This window comes from Pholcus phalangioides, unplaced genomic scaffold, assembly GCF_987345545.1.
Source record: "Pholcus phalangioides strain wild (caught in Gottingen) unplaced genomic scaffold, Ppha-v1.0 ptg000010l_1, whole genome shotgun sequence".
Taxonomy (NCBI): Eukaryota; Metazoa; Arthropoda; class Arachnida; order Araneae; family Pholcidae; genus Pholcus; species Pholcus phalangioides.
Window position 1 is genome coordinate 7,839,463 of NW_028301603.1, and position 25,085 is coordinate 7,864,547.

The 25,085-nt window shown below is 36.6% G+C and overlaps 1 protein-coding gene across 1 annotated transcript in view; it reads left to right on the top strand.

Moving 5' to 3' along the window:
• The window catches only part of bchs (WD repeat and FYVE domain containing 3 bchs), an 80,326-nt gene that overhangs the window by 48,656 nt on the left and 6,585 nt on the right, over window positions 1–25,085 (top strand). The window contains exons 49-68 of the mRNA XM_089237499.1: window positions 433–581; window positions 742–798; window positions 1,126–1,186; window positions 1,635–1,720; window positions 1,926–2,009; window positions 2,462–2,516; window positions 2,711–2,830; window positions 2,925–3,042; window positions 3,967–4,073; window positions 4,685–4,838; window positions 5,695–5,786; window positions 6,477–6,689; window positions 6,814–6,964; window positions 12,343–12,590; window positions 13,101–13,328; window positions 13,468–13,659; window positions 15,315–15,654; window positions 20,514–20,957; window positions 23,549–23,660; window positions 24,609–24,806. Coding sequence (XP_089093625.1) covers window positions 433–581; window positions 742–798; window positions 1,126–1,186; window positions 1,635–1,720; window positions 1,926–2,009; window positions 2,462–2,516; window positions 2,711–2,830; window positions 2,925–3,042; window positions 3,967–4,073; window positions 4,685–4,838; window positions 5,695–5,786; window positions 6,477–6,689; window positions 6,814–6,964; window positions 12,343–12,590; window positions 13,101–13,328; window positions 13,468–13,659; window positions 15,315–15,654; window positions 20,514–20,957; window positions 23,549–23,660; window positions 24,609–24,806 — 3,209 coding nt within the window. The remainder of the gene's footprint in view (window positions 1–432; window positions 582–741; window positions 799–1,125; window positions 1,187–1,634; window positions 1,721–1,925; window positions 2,010–2,461; window positions 2,517–2,710; window positions 2,831–2,924; window positions 3,043–3,966; window positions 4,074–4,684; window positions 4,839–5,694; window positions 5,787–6,476; window positions 6,690–6,813; window positions 6,965–12,342; window positions 12,591–13,100; window positions 13,329–13,467; window positions 13,660–15,314; window positions 15,655–20,513; window positions 20,958–23,548; window positions 23,661–24,608; window positions 24,807–25,085) is intronic.

Below are 25,085 nucleotides of genomic sequence, written 5' to 3' on the forward strand. Positions count from 1 at the left end.
TATGGTTCTCTGTTAATATTGTCGTAGTTTTGATTATCTTGCAAATCATTCCAGCTTCAAAGCAGTGTATTAATTTCTTGTCAAGATAAACCCATCGTTGATAAAAAAAAATAATTCTTTCTCAACTTTGGTTTCTGAAGCCATGCTTTTCTTAACCTTTTTCTTAAATCTATATACACCTCTTTTTACTCATAACATATTGTAATTTATGGTAAATATACAAAAGCTTTAGGATATTCCCTTGAACCCAGCAGGAAATATTGGCAGCATCGTGAATGGACAAACACTGAAAAAAAGATTTTGTTTTTTTTCCTTATGATTAGACTGACATGACAAACTGTAGACAATGTCTAATATTTCATGCATTAATATGTCGGTAATATGAAAAGTAATTTCGATGGAAAGACATTCATGTGTCTTACTATGTTCCAGATCGGTCACCTGTTTCGATGTGCGAGAATACAGGGATTAGACACTTGTGAAGGTCTTTTATTATTCGGCAAAGAGCATTTCTATGTAGTAGATGGATTCACATTGTTGAAAACTAGAGAAATCAGAGACATTGATTCATTACCCGTGAAGTAAGTGCATGTTTCAGATATGATAATTATGTCATTGTATTGATTATGTTTTTGACATTTGACATAGTTATTGAAGTCAATGAATGCTTCATACAATTTTTCTAATGTTTCTCCATAAAGATTTATTGTATTTATCTGATCAGCATTCATTTTATTGCAGCATGCACGATCCAATTATTCCAAATTCAGCTCCCAGAAACAAACACCAGAAAAGAATGTAAGTTATTTTTTATCATGTGTACTTTGAGTGGACTGTTACTGTTCTTCATAATGTGAATTTATTACAAATATATATACACAAATACAACGCCACAACAGGCAAAATGCCCAACGAGGTGGCTGATAAAAAGATGCCCATAAAAATATGGATGTCATATATTTAAAAAATACAGCAACCCAATTAAAAATGCAATTACACGAAATGAAGTTAACATCAGGGGAAGGGGGAATCCACATGAATGTAACTGAATACTTATTATATTACTTTTTTATTATACAGTTTGCATCAAAATTTACTGATTATGTATTTGATTCTGTTGATTAGGTGCAGTAAATTTTCTTATGATGAAATACGTGATGTACATAAACGTAGATACTTATTGCAGGTATGTCATTTTTTTACAGCTTTCATATTAGTTGAATTTCAACTAATCAGCTGTGTTCAATTATGTTATTTGATCGGCAGTATTGCTTTGTAAAAATATTTTTTTAAATGTGTTTTTAAAAAAAAAAGCTTGCTCAGAAAAAAATTTCCGAAGAATGAAAATACACTGCTGTTGAGAAAAAATTCAATACTAGAAGTGAAGAAGAAAAATGAAAAAAATAATTAAACATAATAAAACTCAGGTGCTTGGAGCAAGTTGTCTAATGGTTTCAGAGTCCATGGTTTTAAATGGTCCAGGTTCCCATGAAAACCAAAATACAATAAATATTTTACACAATTTTCCAGTGCTTATAGGAATTTATTATTGAAATTAATTATTTCACAAGAGAGCAGCATATTGCGCAACATTTCAAAGTGGCTCACAAGAGCTCTTGTTCCTGTCGTTATAGCCCATTGCATTGGAAGTTTTCTCAGCAGATGGACGGAACTACCTTTTAGCATTTCCTAGGAAGATCAGAAATAAAGTTTATCAAAGGTAAATACAATTAGTGAATATGCTTACTGCCACTGGTGTAATATAGTAGATACTAGTTGTAGTAGCATGTTTTGTTCTTTGTTTAGTATATTCGGTTGCAAAGTGAAGTACAATTCATGGATTTAAGATTAAAAAATTAATTTTTTTTTCTTTTTTTTTCCTATTTTGTTCATTATTTTGATTCATGATTATTTTTGTTGCTCAGATTTTTAGCAACAGCTACTGCTATAACAGACAGTGCTCAAGAGTCACTTTCTGGACAAAAAAGAGGGGCTAGCGTAGAGTCCAGGTAAATGTATACTTTTTTACTGAATTTAAGGTGAGAATTGACAGGAAGTTAATAAATGTTATATGTGTAATATTGAGTGAGTTTGTAATGTCATATTAAATTTCATACTCTATCATTCATATTCTACTAATATACTGGAACTTCACAAGTTATGAGTGATCATTTGGTTATTATCAGTTGAATAACATTTTTTTTCATAGTTACAAAAACAAATCCTTATGATAAAAATTGTTTTTTCGGGTTCGAAGACCGTCGTCCGTTCGGGTCGTCCGAACCCGAAAAAACAATTTTTATCAAATGATGGCCGCGAAAACCTTATAGACTATTTACAAATCCTTATCTTCAATTTATTTTATTCTTGGTATTTACTGCATGTTAATGAAATCATCTTCAATGCAGTTGCATATCTTGCAGCATTACCTTTAACTCTAAACTTCATTCCTTTCTTTTAGTGCCAATTTGTTGAGTAGTCTGATTGGTGATACTTCTGTGACTCAGAGATGGGTGGTAAGTTTAATATAGTTTGTAACTATTTGGGATTGGATTTGTCAAATTTCTGATAAATGATCCAAAGTTTTTTGCATATTGTATATATTATAATTCCTTTTAATCATGCATTATTTGGTTATTCCATGAGAATGTTTTAATCTGCACAGCTGCAGTCTGAAAATATATTGAATAATTTTCTATATATCTTTTAGAGAGGAGAAATCAGCAATTTCCAGTATCTGATGCATTTAAACACATTAGCTGGTCGTTCTTATAATGATTTGATGCAGTATCCTGTATTCCCATGGATTTTGGCTGATTATGATGCAGAGGTATCTTTCCATTCTTTGACTTTGCTAGTTCCTCCTGCCCTCTTAAAAGTTTGTAAAAAAAATTTGGTAAAAATATTTGCTTCTTGATACATAGGAGCTGGACTTAAATGATGGTCGAACATTCAGAGATTTTTCTAAACCAATGGGTGCACAAACTCCTGATCGCTTGTCTCAGTTCAAGAAACGATTCAAGGAATGGGATGATCCTCATGGTGTGTATGAAATTATCTATGTGGTTATGTGCTAGTCTATTAATTTTATTGGGTGCTCATTTAATTTGAGCATTACTTGGCAATAGTGTGCTGCTTATTCATTATTAATTACAAATTTAACTGTTTTTATGAATACAAGTGCACAAAATACATTTTTATCTCAATATACTGCTATGCACATGATTTTTTTTTTTTTTTTAACATTTGATGTATATTTTGCTTTTAAAATCTGTTTGATTCTTAAACTATGTAAATAGTCTGAGTGTACCTCTCCCTACACAGAGGAGATAAGTTTTCTTCAACACTAGAAATCATCAATAAACGTCAATTAAGCTCATAATCTGTGAGCTGTGGGAGCGGTTTGAGTGTTGAATAATCCATAACATTTCAGATCAATGTATTGTTTTATGCTGATTAACGTTTCACTATAGTCCGTTTTAAGTTAACTTTGAAGTAAACGGGAAGCTATGACAGAACCGCATCACATGTTGCTATGACAATGAAAGCCTTCCAACCAATGTATCGATGCGCGGTCGCAGTAAGGTACGGCTGACTCTCACCAATCTCACTGAGAAAAATATTTTTTCACGTATAATGGTAACCAATATTTTTTCTAATTCAAAAATTTTAAACGAATAAAGATTGGTTCAGAACAATATTTTTTCAGTATCAATCATTCAAAGAATTTAAATATTCTGCATAAATGATTATTGTAAGCCTCCGATATATGGGAACTATATTTTGCAGCGAAGGAATACACTCTCCACCTTTCTCTGCACTGCAAAAGTAACCTGAAACGAACTTTAGATATTACAATATGCTAAAAATCACTACGTGGTAGCTAATCTCCAGCACCAAATAATTATTTATGTGCTGTATGTTTTGTCACACACAATATATCTATATATTTTATCTATCATGTAGGCGAGACACCTCCATATCATTATGGCACATTTTATTCATCCGCAATGATTGTGGCATCATATTTAGTGAGGATGGAACCTTTTACTCAACATTTCTTACATCTTCAGGTAAATTTCAATGATATGTTTGTTTACCATAGTTGTTATTTCTTGAGTACTCTTTATCATCTCTGTTATTTGCTATTGTTGTAGAACTTATGAAAGATATGAGAAAAAGTATGAAAACTTTTTTGCTATGATTGGTTAGCCATTCATCTTATCCCCCTCATTTCTTACCTCGTCTGTAGCAGACACTAAATGGAACTTTAAAAAACCACTTATATATAGCTAACTGAAATGCTCACAGAGATCTCAAAATTAGTTCTAGATGGGGTTAGTATTAGACTACATTTGATAGTAACTTATTCATACTCATCTTTCAGTGGAAACTAATTTAAGGCAGTTTCACTGTTAAAAATAACTGTAAAAAACAAAATTCAAAGTGACTTTGAAGATTTCAGAGGTTATATTGAAAATAATAAATGAAAGTGTTTTGATAATATCAAATTGTATATAAGCATTAACCATAGAAATTATTAGTGTTACCCATTTGCCTCTACCCAAGTCTCTGTAAGCTGAGTCAATTGTCCCTTGACCAGTTACTGGCAATAACAATCTATTCTTATTATTATCATTGAACAGGTGTTGATCTTAATGTGTTTTTTTCTTCTTACTTACAGGGTGGTCATTTTGATTTAGCAGATAGGATGTTTCATAGCATCAAAGATGCTTGGCTGTCTGCAGCTAAGCATAACATGGCAGATGTGAAAGAACTGATTCCTGAATTTTTCTATTTGCCAGAGTTCCTAATAAATTCAAATCATTTTGATTTAGGTAAGTAATTGAAATTATGGAAATTTTATTGACGCTTTCATCATGTTATTTTACTTTTAAATAGCCTATATGAATGCTCATGCTATGTGAGCATACTAATGTAAAATAATATAATTTCTATACTTATGCAAAATAATACCACAATTAAAAATAACAGTAATTTAATGTTTAGACAAAGAAATATCTAACATAGAAAATTCAAAATACACAAATCAAAACACTGTACAGCTTTTTCGAGGCTAACATTGCTCTTTCTTCAGGGGAAATAATGAAATAAGAAGAAAATGGTCTGTTATAGCATAGAACCCACTCGCTTGAATGGTTATATTCCTTTATAATTTAATGTTTGTTTTGGCTGTGGCAAAGAGTATTGCAAAGCTATCTAAAATGTCATATTAGTATGGCCAGAATTTTATGTAATCATTCAAAAGTTAAAACTCTTTGTTTTTCATAAAAGCTGTCAACTTTTGAAATATATTAGTTTTAATTCTAAAGAAACATTATGGTGATAAAATGATGACTCTCAGAAAATTTGTGCTAGTTCAATGCAATTCAATTGTCGAACTCAGAGCAGTTCAATGCAATTCAATTGTCGAACTCAGAGCAGTTCAATGCAATTGATTGGTGGTAACAGTACCTCATTCATTTCACATTTCTTGCCAAACAATTGAGTAGCCATGACTGAACAGTTTTTGCTTTTTGTAGCTGAATAGTGCATTATTTATTTTTTTTCTTTGCCTCACAGTTCAAAAAGATGAATTGCGAGGCAATTCATACAAAAACTTTTTAATATTTAACACTATAAATCACGTGTAAACATGCAAATCAAAATAAATTCATTTCTTTTACTCATTAGGATGTAAGCAGAATGGAATTCTCCTAGATGATATCATTCTTCCAGCTTGGGCAAAGGGTGACCCTCGAGAATTTATACGAGTTCATAGGATGGTTAGATGTTTTTTTAAGCTGTTCAAATTTCCTTTGCAAAAATTTGTCACAATTTTTTTTAATCAATTGTATGACAGTATAATAATTTCCATGATTGTGACCCACATGCATATACAGTAGAGCGCCGATTATCCGAACCTGTCAAGACCGGCCCTAGTTTGGATAAGCAAAGGTTCAGATAACTGGACAGGCAACTTAAGTGATTTTTTTTCTCTTTTTATCATGTTCTGAACTGCAGATATTAAAATTTAAGCAAAAAAGTTTTTGTTTGTGTGTTTTTCACTTCGAAAAAGACATTCTTTTCAATGCTGCCAGACTGTAACAGATCACGAGTGCAATAATCTACTTTTCCAAAAAACCTGTCACTCAATTTAAAGTTCCACTGTGAAAGATACAAAGGAAGAGTCCACTGTAAAGGGGAGGGGGGTAAGATAAACAGGAGTTCTGTTGTCTTGATCTTGATTTCACCTCCTTTCCCCAATCCTTTATTCTCTTGTTACTGCTCCCAATAATACACTGATCGGGGGAATGTTTTTGATTTCATGTGCGCTAAATTAAAAAAAAAATGATAGGGAGATAGGGCGTTTGGATAATTAGACAGTTCGGTTAATTGGAGTTTTGATAATCTGCGCACTACTGTATTTACATATTTTTTCCTTGAATATGTACAAACATTTTTTTTTTAATCAGGCTTTAGAATGTGATTATGTCAGCGCTCATCTTCACGAATGGATAGATTTAATATTCGGTTGCAAACAGCAAGGTCCGGCAGCGGTAGAATCTGTCAACGTCTTTCATCATCTATTTTATGAAGGCAATGTGGACATATACAGTATTGATGACCCATTGAAAAAGAATGCCACCATTGGCTTCATAAACAACTTTGGTCAAATTCCCAAACAGGTTCTTCACTTTAGTCTTTTTTTTTTTCTTTTTGTATTCGAAAATAGATGCCATTGATAAAATGTTTATGCTGAAAATTTGTATATTAGCCGTATGATTTTTTTTTAAATTTTTGTTTTTCTAGCTCTTCAAGAAACCTCATCCATGTAAGAAGATCACTAATCGCACCAGTATCATTGACCCTGGACCAATTATGCCCGGACTTAGTTATAGTCTCGACAAGTTGTTCTTCCATAATCTTGATAATCTTAGACCCTCTTTGCATCCTGTGAAAGGTTTGTACTTTTTTTTTATACTTTGATACACATCTTCATGTATATTTTTCAGTGACGTCTCAGAATTATGAGTGCTAACCATAAAAAGATTATTTGCATTTAAACAAAAACAGGCAGCTAGAATGCAATCAGTGGGTGGAAAAAAATGTTCTTTTGATGTTATTGCAGCTCACATTGTTTGATTGTAGCTTGTAAATGGTAATTTTCTATGATGTAATCGTGTATTATGGTACTATCCAGGCTTCTCTATGTATGTACATAGCAGCATCGGGTTGCTGCCCAGGGCCTTGCCTGTCTGAGGGTCGGATGATGCTTGCACATGGTATCCAAGTCCCGAACCTACACAAAAGAAAGAGTTCAAGATGCGAGGCCAAAGCTGCCGGTTAAGATCTGGCGGATGAGGTGGACCGTTGCAAAGACGCTGCCAATCTGGGTGGCCGGCAGATCCGTCTGAGAAGACGGTCGATGTGTCCGACGACGGGGCCAAGATGGGCAGCACGAGAGAGCGTGAAACTCAGGTGTTTTGGGGTCAGGAGCAAACCTGGCTTTTGCTATCGCCGTCAGCTCAAACTTACCTTAATCCTTGCGATTCACCAGGGATGGTCTTTCCAGTCTTCTCTATGTCATGTTAGCTGTTAAATTGGTAATTCAAAACCACTGATGCTTTATCACTTATGATAAATGCTATAAAAGTTATCTAGGTATGAAAGATCCATCTTCTAAAAAATGGCATTGACCCAATGATTTCCATAAATACTGTTCTTTGAGAATGTATGAAAATTTTCAAAGCAATGTGGTATATCAATATTTTTATTGAATGACAATAGATTTGGCACTAAAAGAGAATTTAAAATATCTTTTTCTTCTATGTCGCTGATATATATTGTAATCTCAGTTTCTTTGGTAAGAAGTCCCGTAGGATATGGACCGAGCCATCACACGGTTAGTTAGTTAACCGCAGTTTAAGAGCATTATTTGTTTCATGAATGTGCTTGCGTAATCTGAAATACTTGTATATTCAATCAAACTTTCCCCATAGGAAAAAAATATAAATTCAAGTTAATCAATTACAATAATTATTATAACAATAATCATATTATTATTATACAAATAATAACATATTAACATGTTAATAATAACATTTATTAACATGTTAATAAATGTTAATCAATTTATTAACATGTTAATAAATGTTAATCAATTTATTAACATGTTAATAAATGTTAATCAATTTATTAACATTTGAATTTTGATTTTCACGAGTTTTATCAAAGATGTAGTGCAAGTTGATTTGTTTTAAATTATTGTATTTTTACCTATTTAATATTGTAGGGTTAAATGTTCTTGAATGACACAGAACAGCAAGGAGGTTTCACTTTGGAATTTTCGCTTGCAATAACACCTGACAAGAAAAGGTAGTCTTTCATGGGCTTGTGCTATGAATGCCACGTCCAAAGTGTAGAAAGCTATTGAACAGCTGCTGAAAAGGAAAAGATGTATTATGGCTTTGTGCTGATATAACGAGTGACTGAGAACGTTAATTCGAGCAGTAGCAGAGAGGAGAATCAATTTAGAAATGGTGGAGTAAACTAGTCATATTGAGGGTACTCGTATTGATGTTCTGAGTTTGAATAAAGTTTTTTTTTAAACCGTTAGAAAAAGCCTGGAATACTTTGATTTGAAGCTGCTGCCATTTCCTTTTGAGCCAACAATAGTCAGTGACAACTTAAAAAATGTGGCCGGTCATATTCCAAAGCATTGTGATCAAACTGCTACAAAGAATGTGAATTTGGCAGCAAATGGTTGTACTGATTATTGCAAAGGGAACTGTATGAAAAATGCTAGGATCAATGCTGGATGTCTCACCTCATGTTTGATTGACACTGGAAGTAGTGTGACATTGTTGAAGAAGTCTGTAGTGGAGGAGCTGAAGCTGAAGTATGTGCCAAAATCAGAAGAATTGTTTGGTTATGGATATTTGGGGAAGCCATCAGCAGTTGCACTTGGGAAACTTAACGTGGATGTGGAAGTGGATGGTGCGAGGTCAGCTGTGGATGTGTTGGTCGTTTATGATAATCCACAGTTGTATGATTTGATAGTTGGATGGAACTATCTGATGTCACCGGAAATAGAGTTTGCCGGGAGTGTAGGAAGACTCCACATGTTTCATGTGAGTTGCCATGTGTTTGAGAAGATGCCAGAGCTGAGGCAAAAAGGATAGAGCTGATGACCATGAATCTAGAAGAAGTTGACAGTGCAGCGATGGAGATCATTAATGCCAGAACAGGTGACGTAGAGGATGGACTGGTATTGATGAAAGTAAGCCAAGGAAATACTGTCTTGCTGGAAGTCGTGAATGGGAAAACGTAGGTTCCGATTTTGAATTTAGGGGAACTTGGTGTGAAGTTTTTGATAAAGGACAGTGTATCGATTGTGCATCAAGTGTTGTTGATAAACTGAGCACGAGGGGAATTAGAAGAATCAGATGAGGCTGTAGGAAACTCTGAAGTCAGAAACTCTTTTGTGTGTGTGGTGAGGTACGTTAGAATTTAGATGTTTCAGTGGATGAAGAAGTGAGATTGATTGCTGTGTAAGTGAGGTTGTCATAGGATCGAGGGACATTAAAGTATCCGGTGAGGATGATACCATTTCAAGTGTAGTGTTGAAGGATGAGCTGCATGATGAATTACAGTCTCGCAATAAGAAGTTTGCTATTATGGGTTCGACCACGTGTAAGGGATGAGGACGTAAAGGATGAGAAATTAGTCTATATGAGATAAAGTGTGACAATTCAACTAGCAAAGGAGCAAAGCATGAAGTTTGGACATTAGTGAATGAGTATAAAGATGTTTTTGCATTGCCATTGAAGAACTAAGATGTACATTAAGAGTAGAAGGAAGTAAACCTGTTTGTGTACCACCGTCTAGAACAGTGTTTCTCAACCGCTGGGCCGTGGCATCATTCATACTGGGCCGTGACTGATTTGCCGTTTCCTTTCCCCCCGATTCATGTTCTGTTAATCATGTGTTTGACCGGGCCCTCCACTTACAAAAATGAATGAAACCGGGTTGCGGGCTTCCAAAGGTTGAGAACCACTAGTCTAGAACAAGTTTGTCTGAGAGGATAGCAATCAGTGAGATTGTGAAGAAAGAGAAAAATAATGGGATAGTCGCAGAAACTAGGTTACCTTATGCTAGTCCAGTATTATTAGTGAAGAAGAAGAAGAAAGGTAAAGATTCTATTTATTTGTGTACTACCGTCGATTGAACAATATCATACAGTGAAAGACAAATCCCCATTGCCACGAATTAATGATTTACTGGAAAATTTGGCAGGGTGTGACATTGGATTGGATTGGATCTAGCTCATGAATATTTGCAGATACCGCTAACGGAGGAAGCGAAGTTGAAAACGGCATTCATCACTCCAGATGAAACAGGACAGAGTTTGAATGTATGATATTCGGGTTAGCAAATGCACCGGCATAGTTCCATAGACTGATGTGTCAAATGTTGTGTCCACTCATGAACACAAAATTCACCGCTGGAAAATTCATCGCCGGAAATTTCACCGACTAACATTTCACAGACAACAGTTCGATGCGAGTCAGTTAGCGTGGGAGTGAGCGATTGAGTTACTGAGTCGGTGAGAGAGGAATGAATGACCTAATGAGTATGTGAGTGAGTGACCTACTGAGTATGTGAGTGAGTGACCTACTGAGTATGTGACTTAGTGAGTATGTGAGTGAGTAACCTAGTGAGTATGTGAGTGAGTGAGTATTTGAGTGAGTGAGTGACCTAGTGAGTATGTGAGTGAATGAGTGACCTAGTGAGTATGTGAGGGAGTGAGTGACCTAGTGAGTGAGGGAGTGAGTGAATTAGTTTTAACCTAGTAGTGTCACAAATGATTAAAAAAATCTATTATTAAATAAATTAAAACTTATTCACTGGGTCACTCATCCACTCAGTAGCTCACTCACTCACTGATTCAATAGCTCGGTCACTCACTCACTACTCACTCACTACTCGGTCACTACTCACTACTCACTCACTACTCACTAGATCACTCATCCACTCAGTAGCTCACTCACTCACTGATTCAATAGCTCGGTCACTCACTCAGTAGCTCGCTCGCTCACTCAATCACTCACTCACTTGCTCAATCCCTCGCTCATTGACTCAATTGCTCACTCCCTCGCTTTCTGACTCTCATCGAACTGTTGTCTGTCAATTGTTAGTCTGTTAATTTTCCTAGCTGTGAATTTTCCGGCGGTTAATTTTCTGTCAGTGAATTTTCTGTCAGTGAATTTTCCTAGCGGTGAAATTTCCTAGCGCTGAATTTTCCTAGCGGTGAATTGTTGTCTGTGAATTTTCCGTAAACCACAGCGGTGTTACCGAACAACACGTATCGGGTGACTGAATTGGAGTCAACAAGGAAAGGTCATCTGTACACGACAACAGCACACGTGAGTCAACTCAAAGCTTGGAGATGCAAGTCAGAATCTGATGATGAGAACAATGAATGCTCGAACATTTCAGTTGAAGATGAAGATGAGCCATTGTTGCCAAGAAGTAATCCGAAGAGGTTGACTCGTGAAGTAATCGGGACGATTGCAGGTCAGGATGGCCGAGTGTAGGAAGCTATCGAGCAGCTGCTGAAAAGGAAAAGATGTATCTGACTTGGTGCTTGAGTATCGAGCGACTGTTCGAGAACGTTAATTTGAACAGTAACAGAGAGGAGAATTGATTGAAAAATGTGGAGTAAAGTAGTCATATTGAGGGTACACATGTTGATGGTTTGATTTTGATAAAGTTTTTTTTTTTAAATCGAAATGATTTGAAGCCGCTGCCATTTCTTTGGGAGCCAACAATAGTCAGTGATATCTTAAAGAATGGGGTCCAAATTAAACAAGAGTCCCTAAACTATTAAAGGGTTTTGTTAATACACATATGTATAAAATAAATTTTTGAGCCTTTACTGGTTAGGATAGCTTTGCTTGCACAGGATGAGTAAGTGAACCACCAGCTTCTTAGTTGCAATCATGTGACGCTCAACAGACAAGGTGAATGCGCAAACTTATAGTGCTCATCTAGGAGTCTTTGGTATGCAAACTTCTCGTATTGCAAGAATATCTCATTAGTCAATTCAAAATCGCTTACAAAAAGTCTAAAAATTTTGCTCGTCTTACAAGACATTACTCATTATGTCTATAGCAAGTTTTTTTTTTTATTTTGCCCATTACTCATAATTTTGAAAGTTTCACTGTATTCATATCATATACTGTTTAGTTCAGTGACATTTCATTAGTTAATTTGTAGCTTTTCTTTATTATGTGAACTTTCAGAGAATGCTCAATGCTCATCATGTTTTCTTTCCAGATTTGAAAGGCCCTGTAGGACATATAGTTCACCATGAAAAAAATCTCCTTGCTGTTGAACAGCATAAGATCCTGATACCTCCACAATATTCCCGATATGTTGCATGGGGTTTTGCTGACCATAGTATAAGGATAGGTCCATATGAAACCGAAAGAGCAACTTTCGTATGGGAAGATACTCCGTCTGGTGAAATTTTGTGCTGTGCCTGTCCAAATGATAAGATTATCATAACTGCTGGTACCAACTCGGTAAGGGTTTTTTTTCTCTTTAGGACCTAAACAGTATTATTGCTTGAATAAAATTAATTGGTTTATTCAGTGATGTTTCTTTACCATCCCCTTGTTAAAATTTTTAATTATATTTTATGTAAATCGTGTGAATATGTTACAAACTAGTTGATACTGTGTTCAGGAGAGCAACTGGGAGGATCTCTTCTCTAAGCGCTGGACCAGAAGAGGTGCCTTATTCAACCTTTTCTTTCCTCTGCCCACTCATTCAACATTACACAAGAAGGAGAGACTCCAGCATGCATGTTTGTTTTAGCTGACCAAGTGTCTATTTGTTGCCCTGACTGTGTTGCATTCCCTATTCAACCAAAATTGAAATGAAAAACTTTGAAATTTCAATCATTAGTTTTCTTGAATACACAGATATTGAGTTTCTGCTTTTTTTTTTTTTTTTTTGTCTGAAATTAAAAGCATATTTTACTCAAATATTTTTCACTGTATTTTACATCAATTATTCATGATCTATTTCAGATGGTGACAGTTTGGCAGTTGGACAAGAAAAGACTCGCTATAAAACAAAACCTTTATGGCCACACGGAACCTGTGACATGCTTATCTGCTTCCCGGGCTTATAATCTCATTGTTAGTGGGTCTAGAGATCGCACTTGTATCATGTGGGATTTAAGTCGACTTACATTCGTCAGACAACTACGCAGTCACCCTGCTCCAGTAGCCGCCATTGCTATAAATGAAGTTACGGTATGCCTCTCTATGTTTTGCCGCCTTCTTTTGTGAGAAAATTTGTAGAATCTGGTAGTATGCGAATGTGTGAGAAACTTTATTTCCCATGTAATAATGTTTATGGAAGCTCGCCTAATTTTTTACTTTCATTTGTCAGGGTGACATTGCAACTTGTGCAGGCACTCACCTGTTTCTTTGGACTATAAATGGAGATGAGATCGCCTCTGTAAACACTGCCACTGGACGGGCTGATAGAACGCAACAAATTTTATGTGTAGCTTTCTCGTACCTGAATGAATGGGACAATCAAAATGTGGTGATGACCGGTTCCAGTGATGGTGTTGTGAGAGTAATTATTTTTTTATTGCCTCTTTATATTGTGAAACTCTAAGTTATAGCAAAGTGGGGTTCACATAACATCTAGGTCAGTGTTTCAAAAGAGGGTGTTATCACCCTTTTCCAGAAACGGGGGGGGGGAGCATTGTAAACTATACAAATGGATGGCTTTTATATAAAAAGAACCTAGTGCCATTTTTCACATTTTTGAGATATACCCACATCTGAACTATTGAAAAAGGTGGGATTTTTTATCTAATCAGAACAGAGTGACATATAGGCTGTGATGCCGTCTGTGTGCACTTGAACCAACTACCAAACTGAAAAAATAACTGAATCGAAGATAACTTTAAATAGATTTTTCTCAGTTTTGATTTAATGTCACTTAGTTCCTTTTATATAAAAGCCATCCAAATGCAACATGGGAAAGATCTTACTGGTTATTTTAACAAAATAGTGGATATTTTTTTCTCGAGAGAGAAGGAGGATGTGGCAAATGATATTTTAAGACTTTTGACTAGGAAACTGTCTCAAATTGGTTGCTCGTGGGCATTATGGATGGTGGGCATTGAAAGACTATTCCTCAAAGTAGTGCATGTAAAAGTAAGCTTTGAAATACTTTGAATACAAGCATTTTTTTCCACAAGCATAGTACAGTTATTAGGGATATATAGGTTTTTTGTTGAGTATACCAATTTTCACCACTTATTTTTTTAATTTAAGGCCCACATATTACCTGAGGCTTTGGTTATCTGGATCCAATCTACATTGGCTCAAATAATCAGGGTCCTATTGTGTTTCTATTCAAACCCTTCATTGAAACATCCCTACAGCTCCATAGCTTTCTGATAAGTAAAGGCTGAAGAAAGCTTAAAACTTGCCAATTTAATTATTACATTTAATTTATATTCAAAATACACGAAAACGCTAATGATTCTTCACCCAGAATTTTAACCTGGTGTTTGTGTGTTCTTCTGTGCTCACTGCAGTAGGAAAAAATGCTTATGCACTTGAGAAAACGATTGTGTCTGATTTTGTGCTCGTGAGGTCTTGATCAAAACCCCAATAAAACCTCTCTTAAATTACATTGAAGAATTTGCTTTACTGAAAATGTAAAAAAAAATTTAATTCGTTATAAGTCCACTCTTTTCATCTGTTATTAATTATATTTTAGCTCTTGATAAATTACATTGTTATTGCTAAACCACACATGCACCTCATTCATATTCCTCTGCGGAACTTCTAACGAATTGGTGCATGTTGGAATGTACGTTTATATGTTCTGAACCTAATGTGAAGTTTGTTTTTGCGTAATGCTTGTTATGTGTGGCGCTGCCATCTGTCACCAGTTTTTTTAACTATGAGTGAAGTGTAATGCTTGAATGATTGTACCATTGTAGGCCTGTTGCTCTATGTGGTGGGACTTTTCAATGGGAATATCGGTTTACATTTGCACCTCAAAGTTGGGAACCACAGAAAACCAACTTCAGCCGACTACCAATGTGGCGACTGGGGGGGGGGGGTTTCAAACCTGGGTCCTTGTGATGCAAGTTCACCACTATGACCACTCAACTACCACCATGACTGATAAATCATACTAAAAACTTCCATTGATTTGTAATTGATTTCATAGTTTTACTGTAAGAATCTTTTTTTCTTGTTTCATAGATGTGGTCAACAGATTACGTGCAAATACCAGTCGAACCAACCACAAGCAATGAAGAGCTGCAGCAAGAGCAGAAGGAGTCATTCATTATGCCATGTAAACTCATGTCTAATCCCCCGGAAACAATCGTGACAGAAGACAAGCCGATTGAGAGCAAGGCGGAAGAAATAGTTCGTAAGATGAGTTTGGCTGGCACGAAAGAGATCGAAGGGATTTTTGGGGAGTTCATGCAGAGGAACACGCTTCATGCTGATCGCAAGGCTCAGCTTTCAAAAAGTGCCTCTGGTAGTTCGTTGTCAGAGGAGGATGAAGATAAAGAGAATTCTGTGAAAGATAGTGGAGGTATGCAATCTTATAATTTTTCTATTAAAGTGTGTGATGTCAACGTTGTTATATATCATAAGAAATAGCATGTAAGATTTGTATACTATTGAGCAAAATCAAAGGAATTAAAGCACCTCTTTGGATTATGTTTCAATAAACAGAAGCATAATCAGATGTTTCATTTTCTAATTAATGGTCATTCAAGTATTACATCAGCATCGATGTGGGGAGGGGTTTTCGATATGCTGCCTTTTGATGACAGGGGGGGGGGGTTGGATGACACTTACGTCATCAACCACCCTTTATGAAGATATGAAATATTCTTAATGGCATCTTATTAGGGGTGCCAAAAACCTTTCAATAGTTATAGGGCATCTGAACCAACATTCTACCTATTGCTATTGATAAGTCCCCTACAGAGCCACTTTAATGATCTCTAAATGTTTCATGGATCCTTCAAGTGCTCTGAAAATGTTTCCGGGCCACTTAAGTGCTCTGGAACTGTACCATGCATCACTCAAGTGATTCGTAATTATGCCTCAGATCACTTAATTAATCTGGGAATGTTCTGCGGGTAACTTGAGTGATGTAGAACAGCATTGGGGTGTTGTTCCCCAAACAGCCGCTTAAGTGCTCTAAAACTGTGCCACATGCTGCTCAAGGGATCTCTAGATGTGCCATGGATCATTTAAGTGTTCTGTAACTGTATCACGGCTTACTTAGGTGATCTTTGAATATGAAAGTGATCTTTGAGACCTACTTCAGTGATCTGAAAATTTGCCACGGGTCACTTAAATGATCTGGAATTGTGCCATGGGTCATTTAAGCGATTTATAAATGTGCCGCTTAGTTCATTTTTACAAAATTAGGTTTGGTGGGGGGGGGGGCAAGCCACATCAGATAGCCTTCAGGAACACATTTGGTCTGCGGGTCAAGGGTTTACCATATATTGCTTAAAGGGTGGGTCGCAATGAATTTTTTAAAGAGAAATTTTGAGTTCTTACCCTTTAAATAGCATTGAAATTAACAGAAATTGATTATAATAACATACACTATCTACCAATAAGTATTTGGACACCTATGCAAATGACGATATCTGCGGTCCTGAGATACGTCACGCCCTCCGCCGGTATATATCGTGTAGGAAACAACATCGGCATTAGTCGCATGCAAGATGCCGCGCAGTTCGGAGCTCTCTGATTTCGAGAGAGGTATAATTATCGGGTATCACAAAAATGACCAATCCTTAAGGGACATATCTAGCAAGCTGAAGTACCCAAAATCGACAGTGGCCTATGTGATTAAGAAGTGGAAGGTGAGCTGTGATTGTCGGAATTTTCCCCGAGTCGGCAGACCAACGAAACTGGGAGATAGAGACCAACGGGTGCTGTCCAGAGAAATTCGGAAGAACCGCACCCAACCGATGGCCCTCATCCGCGAGGAGTTTCAACAGGCATCCGGGAGTATTGTTTCAATGAATACCATCCGTAAGGAAGCACATCTGATTGGTTTTCATGGTCGTGCTGCTGCCCATAAGCCTTTGATCACAAAGTCCAACTGCGTTGCTCGGTTAATGTGGTGCAAAGCACATCGAAATTGTACCGTAGATCAGTGGAAACGGGTTGTTTGGAGCGACGAATCAAGGTTCACCCTCTACCATTCGGATGGCAGGGTCTGGGTCTGGCGTCTGCCTGGAGAACGTCTCCTGCCAGAATGCATTGTGCCAACAGTCAAGTTCGGCGGAGGTGGAATTATGGTCTGGGGGGTGTTTCTCCTGGTATGGACTGGGACCCTTGGTCCCCATTCATGGTAAGCTCAACGCCGATGCCTACTGCACTATTTTGGATGACAGTATGCTTCCTACATTGTGGCAGTTTTACGGGGTGGACCCCTGTTACTTCCAGGACGACAATGCCAGCTGTCATACTGCGAGGTTAACCAAGGCTTGGTATGGTGCCAATGGGGTTCATCGAATGGACTGGCCTGCCCAGAGCCCAGACCTGAATCCTATCGAGAACCTCTGGGACGAGTTGGATCGCCGAATTAAGGGGTGCCCTACCCATCCAAAATCGGTGAAGGAACTGACATGTCTTCTCCAAGCCGAGTGGAAGAAAATACCACTAGCCGTCACACAAGGACTTGTGGAAAGTATGCCCCGGAGGGTTCACGCTGTAATTGCCTCTCGTGGAGGCTCTACCAACTATTGATTTTGAATAAAGTTAGTTTTTCTTTTCTATCACAGGTGTCCAAATACTTATTGGTAGATAGTATAAAGATTTTTTTTTTAAATATTTTTTGCATTAAACTTTTTTTTGTCTAGGGGGGAAGGCACACGACCTCCCCTCCCCGCGTACGTTTCTGATCCCACCATTATGCATTAGAAGGTAGGGGGCAGTGATGATGAAATTTTGCTGACAAGGGGGGGGGTAAAAAATGGCTAAAAATTTGCTTACGTAATACTTGAACAGCCCCTTACGAGCCATTTTGAAAGAGCATTGAGGTAGAAAAAATAAGAATTTTCTTTTTGAATTGTTCAAACCTGGTCTGAATCAAAATATTTTGCCAGCAAAATTTATTCACAGTCACACCTTTTTTTTAAAAAAAAAATGGTCTAGAATAATTTTTCTCCTACTTTTTCCAAGGACTTAGTCACCCCTTTACACATTGGTAGACATGCTAACCTTACATTGTTTCCAAAAATTCTGTGCTGTCCTCATGCTCGAATCTATGAATCACACAGGAAAATGCAGTGAAACCCTTATATAACGATACTCAAGGGGCCGGAGAAACAAATCATTACAAAGGATTTATTGTTGTAGATAAAATATATCAAAAGTGTGAAAAGTGCATTGGGACCAGAGAATAGCATCTTCTTATGTAAGGATTTCACTGCAATAAGTGCGTGTGTGCCAATTTTGCAGTCCCCATGGGAGATTCCCGACTTCTTATTTTTCAAGCCTTAATGCAATCTATAATGTCTTCAGGGCTCCCACTTGTCTTACTTTTTTTTACTTTTTGGTAAAATGTCCTACTTTTTCTACTTTTTGGTAAAATATCCTACTTTTGTCCTACTCTTTCTAGTTTTTGCCCTACTTATTTACCAAATCCTATCCAAAATTCATGTAATTGGTTTAATTGAGCAGAGAATCATTGATATATTGCCAAGTAGTACATATGTTGTAGATTAGAATTAATGATTCTGCCAAAGCAGAAATTGTATCGTTTTCACATATGGGGTCACATATGAACTATTTGGTTTATTAATTTTTCATTTGCTTAGTATAAGGGTTTAACAAGTAGAGTAGTCATTAAAAACTTCTGAGTGTATGGAAAAAATAATTTTGTATTTATTTTTCATGGTCTTGGACAGTAACTAGCAGTCATCATTCAAAATTATGGTGCATATTTTGTGTATAGGTGAAACAACAGTTTGCATTACAAAGCAGTTGGATACATAGACCTATTCTAGGTTTGGTGATTCTCTGATGCTACCTAATAGCATTCCATTGTCTTCTATTTTTAGGGCATGCACACAGAGACATAAACAATGTATACAGTACTCAGCAAAGAGCTAGAAATGAAAGTGCTTAATTTTTTTCTTAAACTATTACACTGGTATCGAACAGTAAAATGTAAAAAAATCCCTTTATAAAAGGGATGAAAATGCAGTAAAACCATCCAGTTCACCTTGACTTATTTACATCGGAGCTTGTAATTTACACATTTTGCACTGTGCTTTTGAAAGTGGTTTTGAAGGAGCATCATTCTTAAAAATCTTACATGCCTTCATAATTTGCTGTGCATTGTTAAAGAGAGTTGACAGATTGGACTGTGGAAGACTCCAACAAAAAAAAATTTATATTGTAAGGAAAACAGAAAAGCATTATCTGTGGTTGCTAGTGCACTGTTTTGACCAAAAATTGTTTTTGTAACCAAGTCATTTCTATCATTTTGCTTTTATTTCAGTTTGATAGGATACTGAAATAGTGCTATGAAAAAGAAAAAAAAATTTTTTTTTATTATGCTATGATATTATGTTGTCTAAGTAGGCCACCCTACCCCATCCCCCAAAGCAGAATGTGCCGAAATCTGTGACGTACGTCGCAAAACAATTAGCTCTACTGCAGAACAGTTTGAAAGAAATTTAAGAAAAAATGCAGAAAAAAAAACTATTACGTGTATGGGGGATTTTTACAGCAGAACTTTTCCAGTCAGCTGAGGGTTTATTGCAGAACAGTGCTAAACATTCTGCTTTGGGGCCCCCATCCTACTTTTTAGTCCTGCTTTTTCCTACTTTTTCTAATTTTTTGAGTGGGAGCCCTGTGTCTTTTTCTTCTGTCAAAGTTGTTACAGGCTCCTTCAGTTTTAAAATTTATGGGGATATTGTGAGCTTCTGTGCTGTTGAAAAGAAAATTGGTGTCAGGGATATATCACACGACGTCTTAATTTTCCCTCTTGACTTGAATTTTTAAGTCTGCTGCAGTCGATTTTTCATATTGACCTAAATAAAGTTTTTTTTAATGTTCCTTAAAACATTTTAAATTTCTTCTTCCTTTTTATAACATCAGTCGTATAATTTTTTTACAGTTTGATAACTCAACGTTATCCCCTAGTATGCCATAGAAACATAGCCAGTATAACATAGCGCATATATATATGGAGCATAGGTCAGAGAAGTTTGGTCAGATGTTGCATGCACATCAATGTTTTTAGCTAGTTTTGAAGCACCGCCATTCCCCACTGGTTTAGTTAGTTTGCATTTTCATAGATTTTGACAAAAGTTATACCAATTTTTGAGTATATTTTTGAATTTAATATCAGAAATGTATATCGAAAACTTAGATTAATTTATGTAAATCATGTTTAATCACTTGTAGTAGAGAAGGAGGAAGAGTCAGTGAGTGTTCCGGAGAGTGAGAAAGAGCCTCTGACCAAAGAGCCAAACAAACTTCTACCAGCAGGAGATAGTTTGTTGCCGGCACAGATACAACACTCTAAAACAGTAGTTGGACTTCATAATGAAGATAAGCCCAAAAACACAGAACAATCAGTTATAACTAATACATCTAGTCAAGATCCCACAGATCCTCAACACAACTTCCAGCGGTGCAGCACTGTATGTGTGGATGGTGTTGTTTCTACGGCAGAGGATCAACACCAGCAAGGTGATGTTCTGAATGGAAAAATGAGACTTAGTAAATCTGACACTTCTTTGACTGACAGTTTCGTCAATATCACAGAAACAGAAGCCTTGGAAGCTGAAAAAGCCATGGAGGGGCCAAAGATGCGAGTCAAGAAGAAGAAGAAAATATTGAAGGATGGTGAGTTTTTTCCCCCCTTTTTTTTTATGGTTTTATGATTGTTAGGTGTTGTGATTGTCTCTGTATTCAACCAAATAAGTTGTTTGCTAAATTTCAGAAATAATTATGCTTTCCCTACTATTACTGAACCAGACATGCACCACCTACACATTCCTCTATGGAATTTCTAATGAATTGGTGTATGCCAAAATGTGTGTACGTGTTGTGAACTGAACACAAGTTTGTTTCTGTGTAATGCTTGTTATAATGCTGCCATCTGCGATCTATTTTTCAAACTATGAGTGAAGTGTAATGATTGAATATTTTTTTGTTATTAGCCTGTTGCTCTCTGTGGTGAGGCTTTTTAACAGGAAGATCAGCTTGCAAAAATTGGGAACCACAATGACTTTGATGACTATTAATACTGAACCAAATATGCACCTTGTATGCATTCCTTTGCGGAATTTCTAACCAATTGGTACATATCGTAATGTGTTTTGTGAGTGTATGTGTATGGCCCTAACATATGTATGTTGTCTGACTTTTGCTTGTTTCTGTGTCTTTGTAGTGCTTGTTCTATTCTTTTGCTTGTACTTGTTACTTCACCTAACACCAACTCTGGCCTTATCGCTATATTGCAATTTATTGCCATCAATGAGACGGATTGGAAATGAAGGTGCTGTCTATTGGTGGTCGCCTCAAGCCCATTAGGGGAGATTATCTTATCTATATCCTCCCTTGGGTTTTGAACCTGGGACCAAGACAGCAACCTTCGCAGTGGTAGATGAGTGTCTTACCACCATGTCACTCGGGCGCGATCATGTACTTCCAAGTACCTTTGATGACTGCAAGGCACAAAACTACGTTCCTCACCTGGGTTCAGCCTGGAAACATGTTGCCTGGTCTGGCAAGTCACATTTTCAGTTGTGTTGGGTTGATGGATGTGTATGGGTATGATAAAAACCTCCATGAAACCATGGACCCTGCATGTCAAGAGGAGACTGTTGATGGAGGCTCTTCTTTACGTGGTATGGGACGTATGTAGTTAACTGTTGTGTGGGGACTGCTCAAGTTGATGGAGGCTCTTCTTTACGTGGTATGGGACGTGTGTAGTTAACTGTTGTGTAGGGACTGCTCAAGTTGATGGAGGCTCTTCTTTTACGTGGTATGGGAGGGACGTGTGTAGTTGGCATGAGATGGGACCCCTGATAGGGCTGCATACAATTCTGAATTGTGACCAGTACGTAAACATCCTTTCAGATCACTCACACCCATTCATTTCATGTGTGCATTCTGATGGGCTTGCGCAGTTTCAACAAGACAATTCAACACCACACGTCCAAAGTTGCTACAGAGTGGCTCCAGGAACACTCTTTTTACTTCAGCATCCTCCGTAGGCCACCTAAATCCCTCAGACATGAATATTATTGAACACATATGGAACACCTTGCAACGTGCTGTACAAAATCACCTCATATTGTTATGGAATTGTGAACTGCCCTGAGAGAATCATTGCTTTAATTGCCTTCAGGATACCTTCACGTATTAGTAGAGTCCATATAGTCCATGCCACGTCGTGCTATAGCGGTTTTGAGTACTTGAAGGGGACCTACAGGATATTAGGTGGTTGTGTGCACCAGTTTTTCTGGTGGTTGAGTTCTCATAGTGAGGGACTCGCATCACAAGGACCCAGGTTCAAACCTCACCATTATCACAGTGGTGGTTGGCTGAAGTTGGTTTTCTGTGGTTCCCAACTTGGAGCCGATTTCCCCATTATAAAGTCTCCCCACAAAGAGCAACTGATCTACAACAGTACAAATATTCAATCATTACACTTCACTTATAGTCAGAAAAATTGATGGCAGATGATAGCACTTCACTTAACCAGCATTACACAGAAACAAACTTCCTGTTAGGTTCACAACACATACCTTCACATTCCAACACATACCAGTTTGTTAGGAGTTTGGCAGAGGAATGTGGACGAGTTGCATGTGTGATTTGGTGGTAGTAGTATGTTTAATACTATCCATTTATAAGAAACTCATTGTTTTTATGACCCAATTTTTTGGCAAAATAGGCATGTGTTTTAAAAAGATGAAAATACAAAATTTTTCAATCAATTCCTAAAATTTGTAAAAAGAATTATACCTGTCGAAACACCTTAAAAATGTTTCTTGGCTATCCTGACATGCATTTGTTCAACTGAATAGATATAAATAGGGCCAAAACAGCATTAGTGCCTTTTTTTTCTGTTTGTGCATTACGTACATCAGAAACATATTTGCTTCTCATTTCCCCACGATTCCATTCAAGATGTAAAATGCTCATCGATAAATTTCGAAAATTGTTGCTGTTGAATTATTACTAAAGCCTCTCCCTGAACTGGCAGAGAGAAACACTTTGAGGTGCAAATCTGGTAAGTCTGGTTGATTTTACCCGATCACACTGTTAAATTATGTACCTGTGTTTAGAATCGAACATTTTTGTAAGTGTAGGCGAGCAGCAGAAATAATATTGCTGAATTCTGATTATGAAAATTTAATGTAATTTTCATCCATTTACATGCTATTCATTTTATGTCTGTCATTATTATTACTATTTTGATTTAGGTTTTAAATGGCACTGCCAGCTTGTGTTCAGAAGCAAATTAACTATGCATACGGCATTTGACCGAAAAGATAACACTGAACCTGCTGCGATCACAGCTTTAGCAGTTTCAAGGTAATAATTTACTTCTCTTATGTTTTCATGATTGTTTAAATACTCATAATATGCAGAGTCAATAATAATAATAATCTGTCTTATGCATTATTAATATCTCTTCCCCCCACCCCTTCCCTCATCAACTAAATAAAGATTTATGGAAAATCTTGCCAAATGTAAACCTTAATGTCTTCAACCTAATTTATTTTGATATTGAATTCTCTCGACCTTGAAACTTTCTTATTTTTGAAAATGTCCTAAATTGTACATGTCTTAATAATATTTTATATGATTGTCATCTCCACCTCCTTGCCAAAAAGTTGCTAGAACTAATAGTAGGAATCTGCAAAATTTGTACCACTGCCCGACTTTTGCTTGCTTATTGGATAAGAGGTTAAATGGAAACCATACAAAAGAGACTGATTAAGCATTTCATCTTGTCTTTCCTATGTGTTATGATTACATAAAGCTACTAGCTATAATACCCAGCGCTGCCCTGGGTTCCTTCAATTACTGAGGAGATTGAAAAAGTTACAAACCATTATAAAAGCCATATAAAATATTATATATATACTGACAGGATTAAAAAATGACAAACCATTATAAAGGCATATGCATGTCAGAAACGCATTGCTAGGAACCACAGTAACCAAAGTAAACATTCTGAAAGTGATTGTTGAAGCCCAGAAACCATTGTTGCCCGACAGTTTTTGCCCATTTCGAGCATTTTCCCTGCTCTGACAAACTTTTAAAGTAACATGTCGTTCAATCTGGGCCCTGTTTGGTATATATATATGCAAAATTTAGTGACAATCAATCCAAAATCGTAGATTTGCATATAGAACACACACACACATATAGAAAATCAATTTTTTATATATAGATTGTATCTTTTGGAAATAATTGAAAAAGTTTTCATCTACTTGTCGATCATTTGCCCGTCTTTAACATTTCTTTATTATCCAGGGATCACAAGACAGTTTACGTTGGTGATGCCAGGGGCCGTGTGTTCAGTTGGAGCGTAACCGACAACCCTGGTAGAGCTATAGCTGATCATTGGGTGCGAGATGAAGGTGGTGACAGCTGTGTTGCTTGCAATGTGAGATTCTCGTTTGCAGAAAGGCGGCACCACTGTCGCAACTGCGGCCAGCTATTTTGCTCAAAGTGAGTCATAGATGTGTTAAGTAAAAAATTCACAACTCGTATTGAGACTGGTGTTTTTTTTTATCACAGTAATTCTCTTTAATTATTATTTAACTACAGCAAAGTATATAACAGAATATAGTTATACACACACACACACACAGTAGCTTTTTTTATTGATAACAATGCTCAACACTGATTTTGTTCTCAAAAATATTTCATGCTGGTTCTGAATGCTGATTCTGAATCTGGCATTGGTTTTGCCAAATTGACACTAGTTTTAGAGATAATGCATACTCT